Raw genomic sequence first — 18201 nt, 5'->3', positions numbered from 1 at the left:
TATCTCTGATACTGGGCCCTAATTACGGTAACTATAGGGCACCTTACCTCTGATACTGGGCCCTAATTACGGTAACTATAGGGCACCTTACCACTGATACTTGGCCCTAATTACGGTAACTATAGGGCACCATACCACTGATACTGGGCCCTAATTTGGTAACTATAGGTTACCTTACCTCTGATACTTGGCCCTAATTACGGTAACTATAGGGCACCTTACCACTGATACTGGGCCCTAATTGGGTAACTATAGGGCACCTTATCTCTGATACTGGGCCCTAATTACGGTAACTATAGGGCACCTTACCTCTGATACTGGGCCCTAATTACTGTAACTATAGGGCACCTTACCTCTGATACTGGGCCCTAATTACGGTAACTATAGGGCACCTTACCTCTGATACTGGGCCCTAATTACGGTAACTATAGGGCACCTTACCACTGATACTGGGCCCTAATTACGGTAACTATAGGGCACCTAACCACTGATACTGGGCCCTAATTGGGTAACTATAGGGCACCTTACCTCTGATACTGGGCCCTAATTACGGTAACTATAGGGCATCTTACCGCTGATACTGGGCCCTAATTACGGTAACTATAGGGCACCTTATCTCTGATACTGGGCCCTAATTACGGTAACTATAGGGCACCTTACCACTGATACTGGGCCCTAATTACTGTAACTATAGGGCACCTTATCTCTGATACTGGGCCCTAATTTGGTAACTATAGGTTACCTTACCTCTGATACTTGGCCCTAATTACGGTAACTATAGGGCACCTTACCTCTGATACTGGGCCCTAATTACGGTAACTATAGGGCACCTTACCACTGATGCTGGGTCCTAATTACGGTAACTATAGGGCACCTTATCTCTGATACTGGGCCCTTATTACCTATTTCTTGTTTATCATACCATCTACAGATGCTTTTCTGCTGATTTAGAGTACCAGACATCTAGCTGTCAGAATGTCCAAGTCGGGTGTCAGGGCTAGAGGAAACTTATACCATCTAAAAATATATTTTCTGCTGATTTTGAAGGGCTTTCAGCGTACTAATAATCAAAGGGATTTTTGCAATGCACTTAAAATATCTATGATATTGTTCTAGATATCATGTAACTTTTTTACATCAATGATGTAACTTATGTAACATTTTGTCTTGACAAAACAGGTCAAATTACCTGTTCTAATAATATGCATTCAAAGAACAACAGCTTGTTCAGATCCCGTTCTGATATCACACCAGCTGTTGTTATCACTCAATAGACTTTATATTTAAAGGTATTTCATATCATTATAGAAATATCTACCAGTTGATAAGAGACAATCTCCACACCTGTAAGTTGCTAGCTTTCTGCCGTACAATCAATTAATAGGTTTGTATCGATTCTGACCAGGAAGTATGTGATGGCCCAATAGAATTGGAACTCCTCTTTGTTTACAGCTGCCATAACAACACCCAACTTTTATGACCAAATATACTGCAATTTTCTCTCCAAGGTTTTCTATATATATACATCTGACTGCATGCCCAAATGTTCCCTTATAAATTATGAAATACCTGGATTATGGTTCAACCAGGTTTGTTTGATACATTCCCTGTAGAGAATTCACAGCAGCAGAGAATGAAAATGTGCACATATTGTATAGGATTAATGAATGAAGAAGTATATAAGTATTGCTATAATGTTAAGTTACACCATCATTACTTTTGTATTCAGTATGTACAAGAATTATGTATATATAACCTTGCATGACTGCAACTTCTAAATGATGTTCTGTTTTTTGTGAAGACAAAGATTTCAGTTTTCAATGAGGAAACAATTAATAGGCATATATATATATACGTATACATAGTAATAATAATAAAAAACACAAACCAGAAATTCACACTAGCGCTTTCACATGCTTTGAGAGCAAGCTCTTCAGGTGTGTATATTACTATGTATATCCATCACAAGGACATTATATATTTTTAATTACGTATATATATATATACACACGTCTATCATTCCCTTTTCTTTTGTAACTCTGTTGATTGATGGTAATACCACCAGAAAATAGTATGTTGAATTTACATGTACACTGTATATTGTAAACAAACTTTTTGGAATTCATGAAAATAAAAAATTTCCAAGCTCCAAAACACACATTTATACAAATATTTTATCAACAATAAACCGGTGGTTTGGAAGACTCATTAGATTGCTGACACTGTGAATAATAGAGAATGATAAAAGAGTAAAACAAAATATGTCCCTCCAAAATCGAGACTACAATGGGAAAGAGTTTGATGGTATATGTATTCATTACTTAATCAATGGATGATTATCTATCTAATATATGTATATTGATTCTCGTGTCACGATAATAAACATTGAGATGATACACGCTACAAAGTGTACCTACACCATCTGTCTCCAGTAATTATAACACTCCAGAGCTATTGTCAACATGAATCATGTCTATCAAATGTCATCTATAATCAATCTCCATACCATCATGTGCAAATGGATGAAATAACTCTGGTATATGATATTGAAGGTTCATCATTTCAAGAAGGTAATGTTTTCATTTTATTGAGCTGATTTTTCTTTGAAAATGGACACATGGACTCCTGGAAAGAAAGATGGACACACAATATGCAATTTTCCATCCCGTTCACAAATCCTTGAAGATAATTAATATTGAATCATCTCCACGATTACTTTGGATCCCCAAAAATTTGAATGTATATATATACAAGAATCATTGTATGTACAACATTAACTCCTACACATGATCGAGGTAACCATAACAATGCTTTTTTATCAAGACATTAAATACTGTCTCAGAATGGTCACTCGGCCATCATATATTATCAAGATGTCAATAAATGAAATAACAATGGTAGATGGGTTAGTCCTGTATTTGCTATGTCATTCCCACAGGTAAACAGATGACTTGATTACAGGTAGATCAATATACCTAGGCACAATCCAGGATGTCATCCCCCTGGTAACGGTAATTTCCTGAATACTGCGTAGAAAATCAATCTCAATCATAACATATGAACATGTTCCATACATCCTATAACAAATTTTACACTGTCCAAGAATTTGAGACTAAGGTATGATCCAACAGCATGTCAATGCCACGTACATATTACAGAGAAAATTCAAGGATGCTTTTTGCTTATATCCTTTGAATTAAAGAGAGACTATATATCACAATTGTCATTCCAATCATTGTCAACCTTTATGTATCTGCTGGAATAGAGATGTCTTTACAGTGTACAGTGGATACGTTTCAATCACCAATCATACATGCATCAGAGAAAAGTAAATGAAAGACTAAGGTATGAGTTTTCCTTCTATCTGAGTGTGTACATTAACACTAAATAGTGATGTGAATCGGTTTCACTTTCAGAATTGATAATTGGAAACTCAGAATTGATCTATTATCAATTATAATCGGTTTTCAAAAGTTAGCACAGAATTGCCCCTTTAAAGAAAATTTATGTACAAATAAATATGTTTCATAATGAAGGTTATCTCAGTTTCACAGAAAATAAAAGTATTTTAGCACCTTAAAATAGTTATATGATAGTGTTCATCATGACAACACATAGAGATATACTATGAACCAGTTTTTTCACCAAAATAGAAAGAAATTTGGGTGGGATTTAGAAATTTACAAAACTCTTTCAATAACATTCAAACTGACTTACCTAACCTATTTGAGACTGCCAAGTTATGATATAAATTACATTGTTGGCCGAATCTTTCCATTTTTAGTCATTTTACAGGGTCTAGCAGATGAGATATATCATAATAAGTTATTGTTTTAAGCCTGATCTACAATATCAACTGTTTATCTTACTAGCAGTGGCACTGCTGACCAAGTAAAACATTCTTAATTTTCATTATTTTATCAAGATTTTGAATTTTAAATTAATTTCTTTATTTTCAATATTTTCATTCATAAAAAATTCAGCGAAATCATTCATAAAGTAAATCACCAGTTACCCCTTCATATACCTCCAAGTTTGACATTTAAATTTGGCTTTATAACGGACAGGATTTTATATGTATATATACAATGTGTATACAAATTACGTAATAACTGATAGCTTTATTCATGTCCAACTGGTTGAATGAGTGAACTGTTTTCTATAGAATTTAAAATCATAAAAAAAAATTCAAATTACAAAACCACATAATTATAACAAATATGTTTCTACATGTATGAGTAAGAAGGGGCTTTACCCCAGGTATATGGAATCTAAAAATGAAAAAAAATCACATATAAAATTACCAGTAATAAATCCAACATTGACGTGATGACTGGGTCACTGCACATATGTTCCCAAGTAAAATTGATTTATTCAATTTTATCTAGAAAATTTATTATCTTAATTTTTTCTAATTTTTTATCAATTTTCCATCTTTTTGACAACAGTATATGGCTTTTTTAAAACTTTTTAACACACTGCCATTAATCATATCAAAGCTAATTATATGACCCAGCAGCTGGAAAGCAGAGTACAAAACGGTAAATCCTGTGGAGTTCTAAAATTGTTTCTCATCGCTAAACAATGTGTAATTATTTTTCACCCTGATAATGATTACATCTGTACAAGTTCTCCAAAATGATTTGTTACAAATGATAAAAAATCCATACTGAATATTGTAATAATGAAGTTTTATATACATATAGGTATTCATTGTCAATATGCTTGTATGTTATTTATGACTAAGAAGAAATTTGTGCAATAAAATGTTCAATAATATGTTACCATGATTATATCAGTTGTAACATACAGGTGTATTTTTCCTCATGTCCAGGTATCATTTAATGTAGACAATAGTGATATAAACATTATACAATATACCTGGTCAGTAATACTTACACTCCAACGGCTCCACTTTATTGGACATTGTTTATTATCAGATGAAGAAGTTGTCTTTTATAATTCAGTCAGCACAAGTTACTGATATATTTTAACACTCCCTGCCAGTCAACACCAGTTACTAGTTCTTTTAGTAGAAATAATTAAATCCATTGTGCTGTAGATGTATTGCAGTAAATCCAGCCACTCAACAATAACCGTAGATGCCTGTCATAACACATGTATCAAACTTTATACTAACGTACCCTGTGAGTCAGGTAATTCACAAATTTTACCTGTATAATGATAATCACGCCTACAAATGATAGGAAACTGTAGTACATGTCCTTTTCCCCGCCATCATTATTAACCTATGACTGGTTTGAAATCTGTGGTGAATGGGTTGTGCTTCGGATGCTGAATCTGACATTTTGTTGCTTATACAGCCAGTGAGTCTATACAATGGCTGTGTATATAAGCTTCTCTCCCCATCACCCCGTGTAAATCAGCATAAACCACACAATACCTTTCATTGATTATCTATAGAGGGCCACAATGGGGATATCTTCATTTTCTTAAAGGTTGGCAATATCAGCAGAGCTAAAGTTTGTTGCATTCATTTTCTGTGGAAAACCTATGTAACTGAATGAATTACTGAAGCCAAAATAAAACATTATAATTTGTTGTCTTTTTTAATGGGATATGATACACTTATAAAATGCTGTCTTCCAAGAAAAAGATTTCTTATACATCTATATAACCTATGTTTGAGTACAGATCTAAAGAGTTGTCCCCCCCTGTCAGCCCTTATACATATAGGTAGATGCTAATGTTGTTAAGAGCCATGTTGGTCTGTGACACCAGAAAATGACCAAAAAAAAAAATATGACGGGCAATATTAAGGGGAGATAACTCCTGTTTATGTGATAAAAAGAAAAACAATGATATTGTGTTGTATTATATTTATTTTCAAGGTAAAGTAATGTTTTTATTCTTCCATAATCAAATATTTATCCTTATCTATCAATGCAAGAAAGGTTATAGGATTTCATTCATAACATTTTTTTTTTTTTTTTTTTAAATTGTTCAGATTTTCATAAAGACAATAAGTTCATTATTTCCTGACCCTCTTGTATCTACATGGATTTGAAATGCTTTCCTATCGAAATTTTAAGTTAGGGAAGATTGATAAAACTGGGACCTGATCATGTAACAAATGGGCAATTTAAGAGGAATACACCTGTCCAAGATAGCAGGATATGACTAGCATTTCACAGTAAACTGAATTCCAAGGTGCCAAGTATTGTCTTAAAAAAATATCTGTATGACCTTGAATCCACCATAAAAGTTCCACTCCTTAATGGGCATTCGTGCATATAGGTAAGTGCTTTCATGATAGCGCAGAACAATCGATATGTAGAAATAATTGATGAAGCAGATCTAAAAGGAAGCAATTTAGCTGTGGTACCTTCATAAATATTAATGACTCTAATCAGATCAGCATGGAATATATACAAACCCTGTGAGGTAGACATCAATGATGCAAAACATATTAATTTAAAGCAATGCTAAAAAAATGCCTTTTATGGGGGTTCAGTTTTTCTACAATCATCCAATTAAAGATAAATGTAGGCTCCCAATGCATAGATAATTACTGATACATGTAGGTGTTGCTGTAGAAATAAATCGAAAGGGAAATGCATGTATTTTCTGTTACATTTAAACACATATTATTCAGTTCATAAGATCAACAATTCTGATAAATATGACTGACAAATTGTGATAGTCATCATTAGCATTTAAGCTTTATATCATGTTGTAAAATAAAATAATTTTTCAAAGTTGTTAAAACATTAAAATGGTTTAAGGTTCACTTCAACAAATTTCCCAAACACAGCAAGATTGTTTGACTATCTTCAATGACTAGAGCACACTGGGGTATTATCGACCGTTTAAGGGTAAATTCACTGCATCCGAGAGTTGCACTGTCACATACTGCTCAAACATCGATGATCCGATAGCCTCATTGACGAGCCATATTAATTGACCAACTGGATGCACAGACGTGTTATGACCTTGAGATAACCTTCGGTGTTATTCAATAATATACGCAGGGTATTATCGACCACTTCCGGGTATTATCGACCGTAAGAAAACTTTTTAAAGAATTGATAGTATAATTTTTTTTTATCGACAATATTTTCCTCCAAACTTGCTATAATACACTCCTCGGTCATATACGAATCTTCTTTTAAAATCATAGTTGTAACTACAGAAATGTATAAGGTATAGGGTGTCGAAAACAAACTATGGAAACAAATACAAAATGTAAGTTGTTTCAAGCTACATGTATATAGGCCTTACAGACAGAAGTTGCACCAGGACCTGCAGTATGCCTGAATATCAGCATCCCGATTCAGGTTTATGAGAGTTGCATCGTTGCTGTACGGAATCTACTACCATAAACTGATATTTATCATCAATCTGATACGTAACCAGGTGCTAATTATTTTCAACTGTTTTGTTGATATGTTAATATGTTACAGTGGGATTAAAGCTTGTATCTGATTCATTAGGGACTGTTCTGGTAAATAAATATTAATACAAGTGTATGTAAAAAAGATATAATCTAATAAATAAATCCTTTTATTGTAAGTTTAAATCCATCAAATTGCCAATTTGATTTTGAATATACGGGTTATTTTGGTTACAATGCGCTGCATATCTTAATTCTAATTGATCAATTACAACAGAAAAAAAAAGAAATACGTGCTGGTGAGTGTATTCGAACTCGTATTCAATTTCAGAACAAATTCGTGGAACTATCACTTTATTTTCTCTTTTTTAACCATGACACTATCGAACAAATAGTTTACTAATGAGTCAAATCTTTATATAGCCTGTATAATGTCAAATCATACGTGCGGAACTCCCATTTATTTTTTTATTTAGTCAACGGTCGATAATACCCTGCGATTATAATTTCATCAGGGTATTATCGACCATCCCATTTTTCTTGTAGCTGACATGACTATCCCATTTTTCATAAAAAACATTAAAAATACTCATTCATATACAGTTCAAACAATAAAAACTGGCAGACTGTCTGCGTGTGCATGTTAAAAAAAACACTTTCATTTTCCCTTTCCAGTTAAATTATCCCGTATAATGTTACGTTGTTTTGAAAGACCCGCGCTTGCCAGTTTCAACAATGTTATCCATTAGGAATTTAAAGGCTCTCAGAAATCTAAGGAAAACCTCAAGTTATTCCGAATGGAGTATTCTAAGTGATAGAAGCGATTGAATGACAAGACAAAGCTTCTTACGACTTATATCAAGATTTAATGAGACAAATGGTCGATAATACCCAGTGGTCGATAATACCCCAGTGTGCTCTATTAAAAGTTTCACATTTGTGACCTCCAAAAAAGACTTTCAATGCAACACATTGATTCCAGAAACCCCAATGCCATATAAAATAGTATATCTTAGCCAGTGGAGACCAGTTGAGTTCCATCAAAACATAAGAGTTTTGACTAGGAGTATAATCACAAGGTCTTGTCACATCCATTATTCACTGCCCTTTCACCTAGGTGACCAGGATTTGATATCCTCATTAGGCTTGGAAATGTTAGGACATGAGTCACCTGCCCAATCATGCAGGTTTTCTCCAGGTACTCTGGTTTTTTCTTATAGTGCCAACTTACTTACACCTAAACCAACAAGATTGATTGATACATTACTTGATATTGTCGTAAAATAATAAAATTTATAGTTATACATGTAACATGTCTAAACACCAAATATGCAGTACAGGGTAGATATGTTTATTATACACATCTAAGATAGAACAACAGCGGACACAAGACACTCCTTTCACAGCCAAATGCTGTGATCAGGCAATGCAAGTGGACGACTTTAACCCATCTCTTGGTGAGTCTTGTATGCCCTGCTCGTTCAGTACCAGGATGTTACCTGATAACAGGGTTGGACAAGCTTCCTGAAATGGACTGGGTAGGCCATACTTGAGGGTCCTTAAGTAGTCTGCAAGCATTCCCCATGGTTCATTGCTGTTACATTAGTGATTGACTGATGAATTTTTACAGGTACCTCAGGGATTGTCATAGCAGTAACATAACTACATCAGGATTGACCAATGAGATACTATGATGACGGGTCAGCCAGGGGTATATAATTAAGCATCACTGCCCAAAGCAAAGTCAACTAGAACTGTCGCCAGGATGGCTGACTAATACCCCCGCAATCTGCATGAGTCAATGGTGAATTGGAACTGTTAATTAGAGGATAACTAAGATAACCCAGTAATATAGTGACCAGTTGCCATAACAACCATGATTTTGAAAAAAAGAAAGTGGCATGCACATCTACACATGGTCCTCTATATTTGTGTGAAGTTTCATTGAAATTGGCCCTTCGATTCAGGAGGAGTTGTCCGGACAAACTTAAAGTTATGGTTCTTATCAGAAAACCTGTTTATAGTGACCAGTTGCCATAGCAACCATAATTTTGAAAAAAAGAAAGTGGCATGTACATCTACATATGGTCCTCTATATTTGTGTGAGGTTTCATTGAAAACGGCCCTTCGGTTTAGGAGGAGTTGTCCGGACAAACTTAAAAGTGATGGTTCTTATCAGAAAACCTGTTTATAGTGACCAGTTGCCATAGCAACCATAATTTTGAGTAAAATAAAGTGGCATGCACAACTACACATGGTCCTCTATATTTGTGTGAGGTTTCATTGAAATCGGCCCTTCGGTTTAGGAGGAGTTGTCCGGACAAACTTAAAAGTGATGGTTCTTATCAGAAAACCTGTTTATAGTGACCAGTTGCCATAGCAACCATAATTTTGAAAAAACAGAAAGTGGCATGTACATCTACACATGGTCCTCGATATTTGTGTGAATTTTCATTGAAATCAGCCCTTCGGTTTAGGAGGAGTTGTCCGGACAAACTTAAAGTTATGGTTCTTATCGGAAAACCTGTTTATAGTGACCAGTTGCCATAGCAACCATAATTTTGAAAAAACAGAAAGTGGCATGTACATCTACACATGGTCCTCGATATTTGTGTGAAGTTTCATTGAAATCAGCCCTTCGGTTTAGGAGGAGTTGTCCGGACAATCTTAAAGTTATGGTTCTTATCGGAAAACCTGTTTATAGTGACCAGTTGCCATAGCAACCATAATTTTGAGACAAATAAAGTGGCATGCACATCTACACATGATCATTAATATTTGTGTGAAGTTTCATTGGAATTGGCCCATCGGTTTAGGAGGAGTTGTCCGGACAAAACGCTTCTACAGATGGATGGACGGACGGACGGACGGACAACCTGATTCCAGTATACCCCCCTAACTTCGTTGCGGGGGTATAATAACACATAAATTACCTGTCCCGTCATTCACAAATATTCTTCCTTCACAACCAGAGAAATTGTTTTGTAAGTTTTCTTCTAACATCATCAAGATAGATCACTTTACGCCACTGACTATTTCTAACCTTACATCAACAATCCATAACCCTTGCTATTACCCTATTGAGGTGATGCATCAAATACTACAGCGATAAATCTAGGATTTGGGGAATACTACCCATTATGAAAATTAGGGGAAATGAAGGGTTAGAGTGTCTTGAATAATTCTTTAAACTTTAACATTTCACAGCTATTCTTTGCTATAATTCTTACATAATTCATCAAAATTTTTGGGATTTCCGATGTTTTGGAGAATTGTCCCCAGTTTTATGGGATTTTTTCTTGATGGGGTATTTTTTTTTTATTCAAAGGTGAAAACACTAACAGTTGGGAATACTACCTAATTTCCATAGTGAAATAGGTCTAGATTAACCTCTGTACTAGCAGAAACATTACAGCCCTTTGTGCCTTTTTTCTATGCTATTAAGATTTAATAAATCAGAAGAATACCATCTAAACACATTCAAAAAGAATATTAAGTGATATGTAACATGCTGTGCAGTAATCAACAGGAAATCAATGTACAGTACAAAGGACAGGTTCTGTTGATACAAGTGGAGCATGTACTGTAATTAAGATTGTGTACATGTAGAGGATTTTAAATTTTAAAATATACATGCATATGTTCTGAAGATTCTGCTTCAAAATCAATACTTCAAAATCAATAAAAACAATCAAAATATGTAAACAACATCACAATGTTCATAACTAATAAACTCTGTAAAATCATTACACAACTATGTGATATATTACACAGGGGACAGACAGATTAAATCTGTAAAATCTAATACAGCTAGGAAAATATAACACAGGGGACAGACAGATTAAATCTGTAAAATATAATACAGCTAGGTGATATATAACACAGGGGACTCACAGATTAAATCTGTAAAATATAATACAGCTAGGTTATAAATTATAAGACCAGAGGACCAGCAGATAAACTTTGATTCAAATTTGGGGGTAGACTTCTCACAAAATAATGAAACAGAAATCAGATGTTTTTACTCAACTGTAAATAATTATAGACATCAGTTTCTAGGCATGGAGGGATTATTTCCAGACAAACATGGCTTACTATGTACCAGATAATATCAAAAGATAGATATTAGTTGAGGTTTAATGATATCAATTTATACTAAAATAAGCTTTCAAGTTTTTAGTGTCATCTAAAGACACTTCCAGATCAAAAGTACTTCTTTCATGTAACTGTGATGATATTAGCAATTCAAGAGGTATTAGCACAGGTAGCATAATCTTGCAGAGTTTGCTCCCCTGTGTAGATTTGAAAATGCTGACAGAAGGTGCAATCTTAGTTTGGTTGAGGACGTATTTTGTTCCTGAAGTGATGAACTGGCTGATTATGAATATATGTACAAATGAAGCTACTACATTAAACCACTGTCCAAGACTGTTTGCATGTGTTATGATAACTACATATCGATTTGTCTTCTACGTAAATCTACTATGACTTATCATAAAACAGGTCATTGGGGATGCTATAATGCCATGGTATAAAAACAATAAAGCTCACACACAATAACATCAGTTCTGTATTTCCGTTTTAATTATCGAAAAGGGGTCTTACTATTTTCACTGAAGCATAAATACATGTGATCATTTCAATACAATGGTAGAGATTTTGTGGCATGATAATCGAACTGACTAGCTTTTGTTTTTATATAGCATCATTCTAATCATCAAAGAATATGTATCAAACTTGTGATGGGTTAGTTTTTTTCAGGTTTTTTTCCTGAAACTAAAAAGAAATGCCTACTGTAAACGTGGAAATTTATGCAAGGGGGACATCTACGCTAATTTTGAGTCTTTTGATTTCGAAAATTTCCCCCACACGTATTATTTTCATGTCAATTTGCATAATCGCGAACTACAAACTAAGGTGGATCGATCAAGAAAATTACCCCAACGCGTATAGTTTACATATCGAAATCACGAAATTAGCACCCCCCCCCCCCCCCCCCCCCCCCCCCCCCGCGAAAATAGCCACGTTTACAGTAATCTAGATAAAGACATGGTGAGATTAGAACAAAGAGAACAGAGCCTTTAGATTATTTTCACTGCCATTCCATCTTTAGTAAGTCAGATTAAATGTGACAAAAATGTACTACCTGGTTCAACAACGTAACCAATCAGATTTCAATTACGTTCTAATCCCCCCCATGTCAAAGCTAGATTTTTGAGATCAGACTGTGAGAACAATCTTGACTGTGTCCTGGGTGACAGGTAAAAGTGTTTGCAATGCTGTATTGGAATGCTGTAGGAAATGACAAAACATGTGTGTCCAAACCCAGGTAGATAACGGTAGATATCGGCTGTGTAATTGATCAGCTATCAACAATTCATGTCGATTAGGCCTGAACTAGGCTATCAGTAGCCACGATCATCGCTATGACAAAATATAAACAATCAAATACCAGATTTACTCCAATCTAAACAATGTCGTCATATTCACAAGTAGAATCACTTTTTGTTCATGCTTACTTGAGATAGGCCATGTTCATTTTTCACAAATGAAAGGAGGGAAACTGCTGTGGATTTGATGTCTGCAATAAACCCATCCAATTTAAAATCTAATAGATAATTTCTTTGAATTTCACAGCAAATATTTCAAATTTAGTAACAACAAAACCAAGACAAGACTACTTTACACATGCATTCTTACAAGAAATCAAATCAGCACAATGACCCGTCATATTCTCACCCAAGGCTTCTCAGACAGTCAAATAAATGTTATAACATATTTGACAGCTGTGACCTTAATATCGGGTCAAGGTCATCCAGTCAAACAAACTTAATGTGACACTAGATCTTTTGATTATCAAGAATTTAGTTTTGTTATGAACTTCTTTGACCTTGAAATGCAAGGTCATTAAATACATGTTTGTAAAAGAACATTTTAGCTTGGAAGCCCTTTATAGATGCATGCTTAAGTTCTGTCTGGATGTTTTGGTTATTATAAAGCAGTGGTTAAATACAGACCTTACTACATTATCATCAGGGAAGGAGATTATGTGATCAACTAAGGTAACAATTGTAGATAGCTATCTGCTTATGTGTCAACAGTCATAAAATCTGATGCATCATCTGATCCTTTCTCATGTATATCAAATGGATCTTAATTCATTCTTTTTTATATCATCCAATCTGAAAGTAACTGCATGGCTGTACATCATAGATGCTTTTAGCTGTATGTTTTGTCTATTTTACAACATCTTCCAAAAAACATCTGAATGTAGCAAAGTTCACACACATATCTACATGGTTATCTGATTATTCAAGGATAACTTGCATAAAAAATACAAGTCAATCTACAAGGTTAGGTATTCTAACAGCATAGTAAGCTTACTTTAGGAAGCAGCAAGTCTACCTGAGTGATAGGCTTTCTTTAGACTACAGAAAGTCTACCTACATTGTTAGCTTACTTTACATTACAATGAGTCTGCCTGCACAGTTAGCTTACTTCAGACTACAGAAAGACTACCTGCATAGTTAGCTTTCTTCAGACTACAGCAAGTCTATACCTCCATAGTCAGCTTACTTTAAACTACAACAAGTCTACCTGAATGGCTAGCTTACTTTAGACTACAACAAGTCTACCTCAATGGTTAGCTTACTTTAGACTACAGCAGTACCTCAATGGTTAGCTTACTTTTACATTACAGAAAGTCTACCTACATTGTTAGCTTACTTCACATTACAGTGAGTCTGCTTGTATAGGTAGCTTACTTACACTATTTTATCTCCCTAGAATATCTTTATTTAAAATGTGCACCCAATGGTGTATAATATACAATATGTCTACTAATAATTAATTTGTTAACTTGTCTTTATCTTATACATGTACAATATTTATCCTCAATTTGGTTTATTTTATCTAATGTCTTATTAACAGCCAGGGTCATTTAAAGATGTGCCAGGTTTTGGAGATGGAGGAGAGCCAGAGTACCCAGAGAAAACCCACCAGCCTACGGTCAGTACCAAGCAACTGCCCAACGTGGGTTTTGAACTCGCAACCCAGAGGTGGAGGGCTGAGTGATAAAATGTGGGGACACTTTAATCACTCCTCAAATAAGCCCCATCTCCTAGTGTAAAATTTAAGTATTTATTTTTTGGGATGACTTATTCAATGTGAACCGCTTTTGTATCATTTTAAAGTTGATGATTCTGTGAAAGAAGAAGGATCTGGATCAGGATTTTTGGGGATAAATACAGTAATCTAGAAGTTTATTTCAGCTACTGGAAAACAATTTGAATACATTTTGTATTTTATATATGAAATTATCTGGTATACATTTCATCTACTGAGAGGGCCATGAGTCACCAATCTATAGTCAGAATAATCAATAGGCAATCTAGATAACAAGCTGGCGAGTGAGTTCAGCCCTGCAAAGTGTCTGTCTCTAAACCTAAAACCAAGTGATAAATTGACAATGAATTGGTACTACTTATATGCTGCAAATTTACAAAATACAACTGATACATTTTTTGATATAAAGAAACTGTGGGGAAGAAAATAAATTAAGGGGTTTAGGAGGTATCTTGTTTACAAACTTTTTTTATTTCATAAATGGTCTAGTGTGACCTTTGACCCAATTACCTTGAAGCTGTCCATCGAAATCTAATATGAGTAAACTCAACCCTAGGATATGTTTAACTTCTATTGCACATTCATGTTTATCAAAGTGTATCAACAGGTGAAATTTCAGAACATTTGTTCTTCTAAGCCTTAAATGATGCTTTTTTGACAGGATATTCCTGGTTCTATTTTTAGTAACAGCAACCTTGACCTTAGAAACTTTTTAAACCCCTATTGCACAGCTGTCACAGTGTATCCTCATGTGAAATTCCAGCAAGCTTGGTCTTCTGCAACAGTCTTATATGATGCATTTTAATAGTATGGATATTTCCTGTTATTTTTTCAGAAATTTTGGCCATGATTGTGATGTATTTTTGACAGCATATGAGCATTTTTATTTTCAGTAATGACAACCTTGATCTTAAGAACTTTTTAAACTCTTACTTTACATCTATATCACAATGCAACACCATATTAAGTTTCACCTTCTGAATTTTGAGATAATCTCTGGAAACGAAAGTACTGATGCACAGACAAACATAATTGGGTTTTGGGCACCTGCATTATGCGGCCCTAATAATGGGCACAAGTGGTGTGTCGGATATATTATATATATCCTGTACAAGTTTGATTGTCTATCTCACTACAACACAAACAATGGATCCTGTCTACACATTGTTTTAGTAAAGTAGCTTATACTGCAACATATATTATGCTTTAATAACAGGTATAATTTTACATTTCAATATGAATAATTAAAGTGTCATCTGATCCCTGAAGACACAATTACAGATGTCTGACCACCAAAATGCACAAAATTGTTTGGTGTTCATGTTGAATAGAGAAATTCGGGCTTATAAGCATGACCCTGATTGTAAAATGTGTTAATTGGGTAAATTAGATTATCAAAATAGCTATCTATTTTAATGTCTGTTGCAAATAAAATGAAAATTATTTTTGCATATATAACAATGTGTTGGTAAAAGTTTGTAAATATCAGAGGTGAAATTATAATAAACTCTATATACAACATCAACATATAGATCTGTAAACTAAAAATCACTAAACTAAAATCTAATATATTTACCATGTTTTAAATCCACAACTTCCTGTTCTTTGTCCATATTAGATGTCCGGTATCTGGCTTGATACAAGATCCACGATCATTAATTGAAAATTTACACCAACCAGGATGTATTTCTCTATGTTAAAAGTTATCCGACTCCACTCTTATCTGAACATGGTCATATATCAAACAATGTAACACCAAGTGTGCAATACATGTTACACGTACCTTCAGTCATCAAAACTTAATGCACTTATACACAAAGCTCTGAAGGTGCCTTCGGCCATTAAAATGATATCAGATAAAATATCATACCTTTACACTACAACTTAAAAGTGACCACGTAATCCTGTTGGAAAACATGAAGCTACAATCCATCATTTCAATTTCGCGAAACAAAAAATGGGTAAAATATAGAGAACATGATTGTTTTAATGCATTTTAAAGTAAAATTGTCCATTTAATCACTTTTAATGTCTCCTGTAAATCTCAACAAGAGGCCCAGAGGGCCTGTATCGCACATCTGGTTAGATTTGACCAAACGTCAAAATACCTTCATGTTCAATTCGTTAATAGCTTTATTTGTTGATGTTCAACAATGCTATATATGGCTATGTGGAAGGGATCCCAACTGCTTCAGAGACAAAACCCAGAAATGAAGTCCAGACTCCCTTTGGGTGTGCAAAGACCCCAGGGATTGTTTTTTTGCATTTAAAGAAACTAAGTCCCTTGGGTGGAGAAAGATCCCTAGGCCTATTGTTACATCAGAATTATGTTTATTCCTCAATGTCAAGCAATGCTATATATGGTCATATGGGGCTGGGATATCAAAGGTTTCAAAAATAAAACAAAAAATCTACTGGCAAGTCCTTAGGGGTGCGGAAATATCCCTATAGGCCTATTTTTTTACATCATGATTGTGTTTATCTCTTAATGCCCAACAATGCCTTGTATGCATTATGATTTTAGGATGGGGATCTAAACAGTAATACAATCAGCGGTTGTGAAGAAGAATTCAATTGTTGATATTAATCACATTACTTCAAAACTATGCAAAATATATACAAATTTTCTAGTAGTACATATAGTACAGAGCTGACAAATGTATATATACTTATATAAAGTTTATCAGAAATGAGATTGCGGATTAAGTGGAGCCAGCTGTCAACACATGTAGACAATAGGAAGTGACACCTCATTAATTCTATAACAGGCTGTTGTAAAACAGGACATTTCACAAAACTCTTCAGGCTACATTCAATTTATATTTCACAATGTTACAAACCTAGAGTGGTTTAATATCTGATTAATACAGCCGTTTAAAATCTAGGGTCAAACGGTATATATATATCTCAAGCCAGTTCACTGAGTAAATGGGGCCTTATAATTAATTCAATTGTATAAAATCTTACAAGAACTTTTACATTTACATGGTACTTGAATGGTATTTGGAAATTATTTGGATGGTATTTCTACAGTATTTGGATGGTATTTATGTTGGTAGTTAGGGTGGCAATTGGATATTATTTGTATGGTATTTGGATGGTATTTTGATATTATTTGTATGGTATTTTTTATGGTATTTTCATTTTTATTTGATATTCACATGGTATTTTTATGGTATTTGTATGGTACTTTGATAGTATTTGGATGGTTCTGGTATAGTATTTGAATGGTATTTTGTTGGTAGTTGGATGGCGTTTGTATGGTATTTTCATGATATTTTTATGGTATTTGTATATTTTCATTTTGATGGTATTTGGATGGTATTTTCATATTTTAATGGTATTTGTATGGTATCTCTTGGTGTTTTTATAGTATTTGGATGGTACTTGATGGTATTTTCAGTGTTTGAATGGTATTCTTATGGAATTTGCATAATATTTTTATATTTTGATTAGGACTGGGACGATACACCGATGCATCGGTGAATCGCGGTACACTTCAACATGATACAAGTATCGATCCAAAGAAGCAAATAACGATACGGTATCGATCTGCTATATTTTTGTGAAAAACAAAAAGCATTGCTTCATATTATCATTTGAAATCCATTAAACAAAGCTTTTAAAGTAAAATAATTGTAAACAAACACCGAAAGATCGAATATTCGGAAAGTGAAAATACTTGCGAGTCTCGTTTCCGGGAATGAGGCACTATGTTAGGA

At 34.2% G+C, this 18201-nt stretch overlaps 1 protein-coding gene across 2 annotated transcripts in view; it reads right to left on the bottom strand.

Annotated features, from left to right (window-relative positions):
- Positions 1-18201, bottom strand: part of LOC117322096 (choline transporter-like protein 2) — a 66902-nt gene that overhangs the window by 45404 nt on the left and 3297 nt on the right. Inside the window, exon 1 of one of the 2 annotated variants that reach the window (XM_033876846.1) lies at positions 4900-5338. The exons of the other annotated variant lie outside the window; for it this stretch is intronic. Within the exon in view, the coding sequence (XP_033732737.1) occupies positions 4900-4927 (28 nt within the window). The 5' untranslated portion in view covers positions 4928-5338. Of the gene's footprint in view, positions 1-4899; positions 5339-18201 lie in introns of those variants that run through there. 2 annotated transcript variants of the gene reach the window in all.

This window comes from Pecten maximus, chromosome 2, assembly GCF_902652985.1.
Source record: "Pecten maximus chromosome 2, xPecMax1.1, whole genome shotgun sequence".
NCBI lineage: Eukaryota > Metazoa > Mollusca > Bivalvia > Pectinida > Pectinidae > Pecten > Pecten maximus.
Note: the sequence above shows the minus strand (reverse complement) of the source record. Positions and strands in the feature narration are given on the sequence as shown.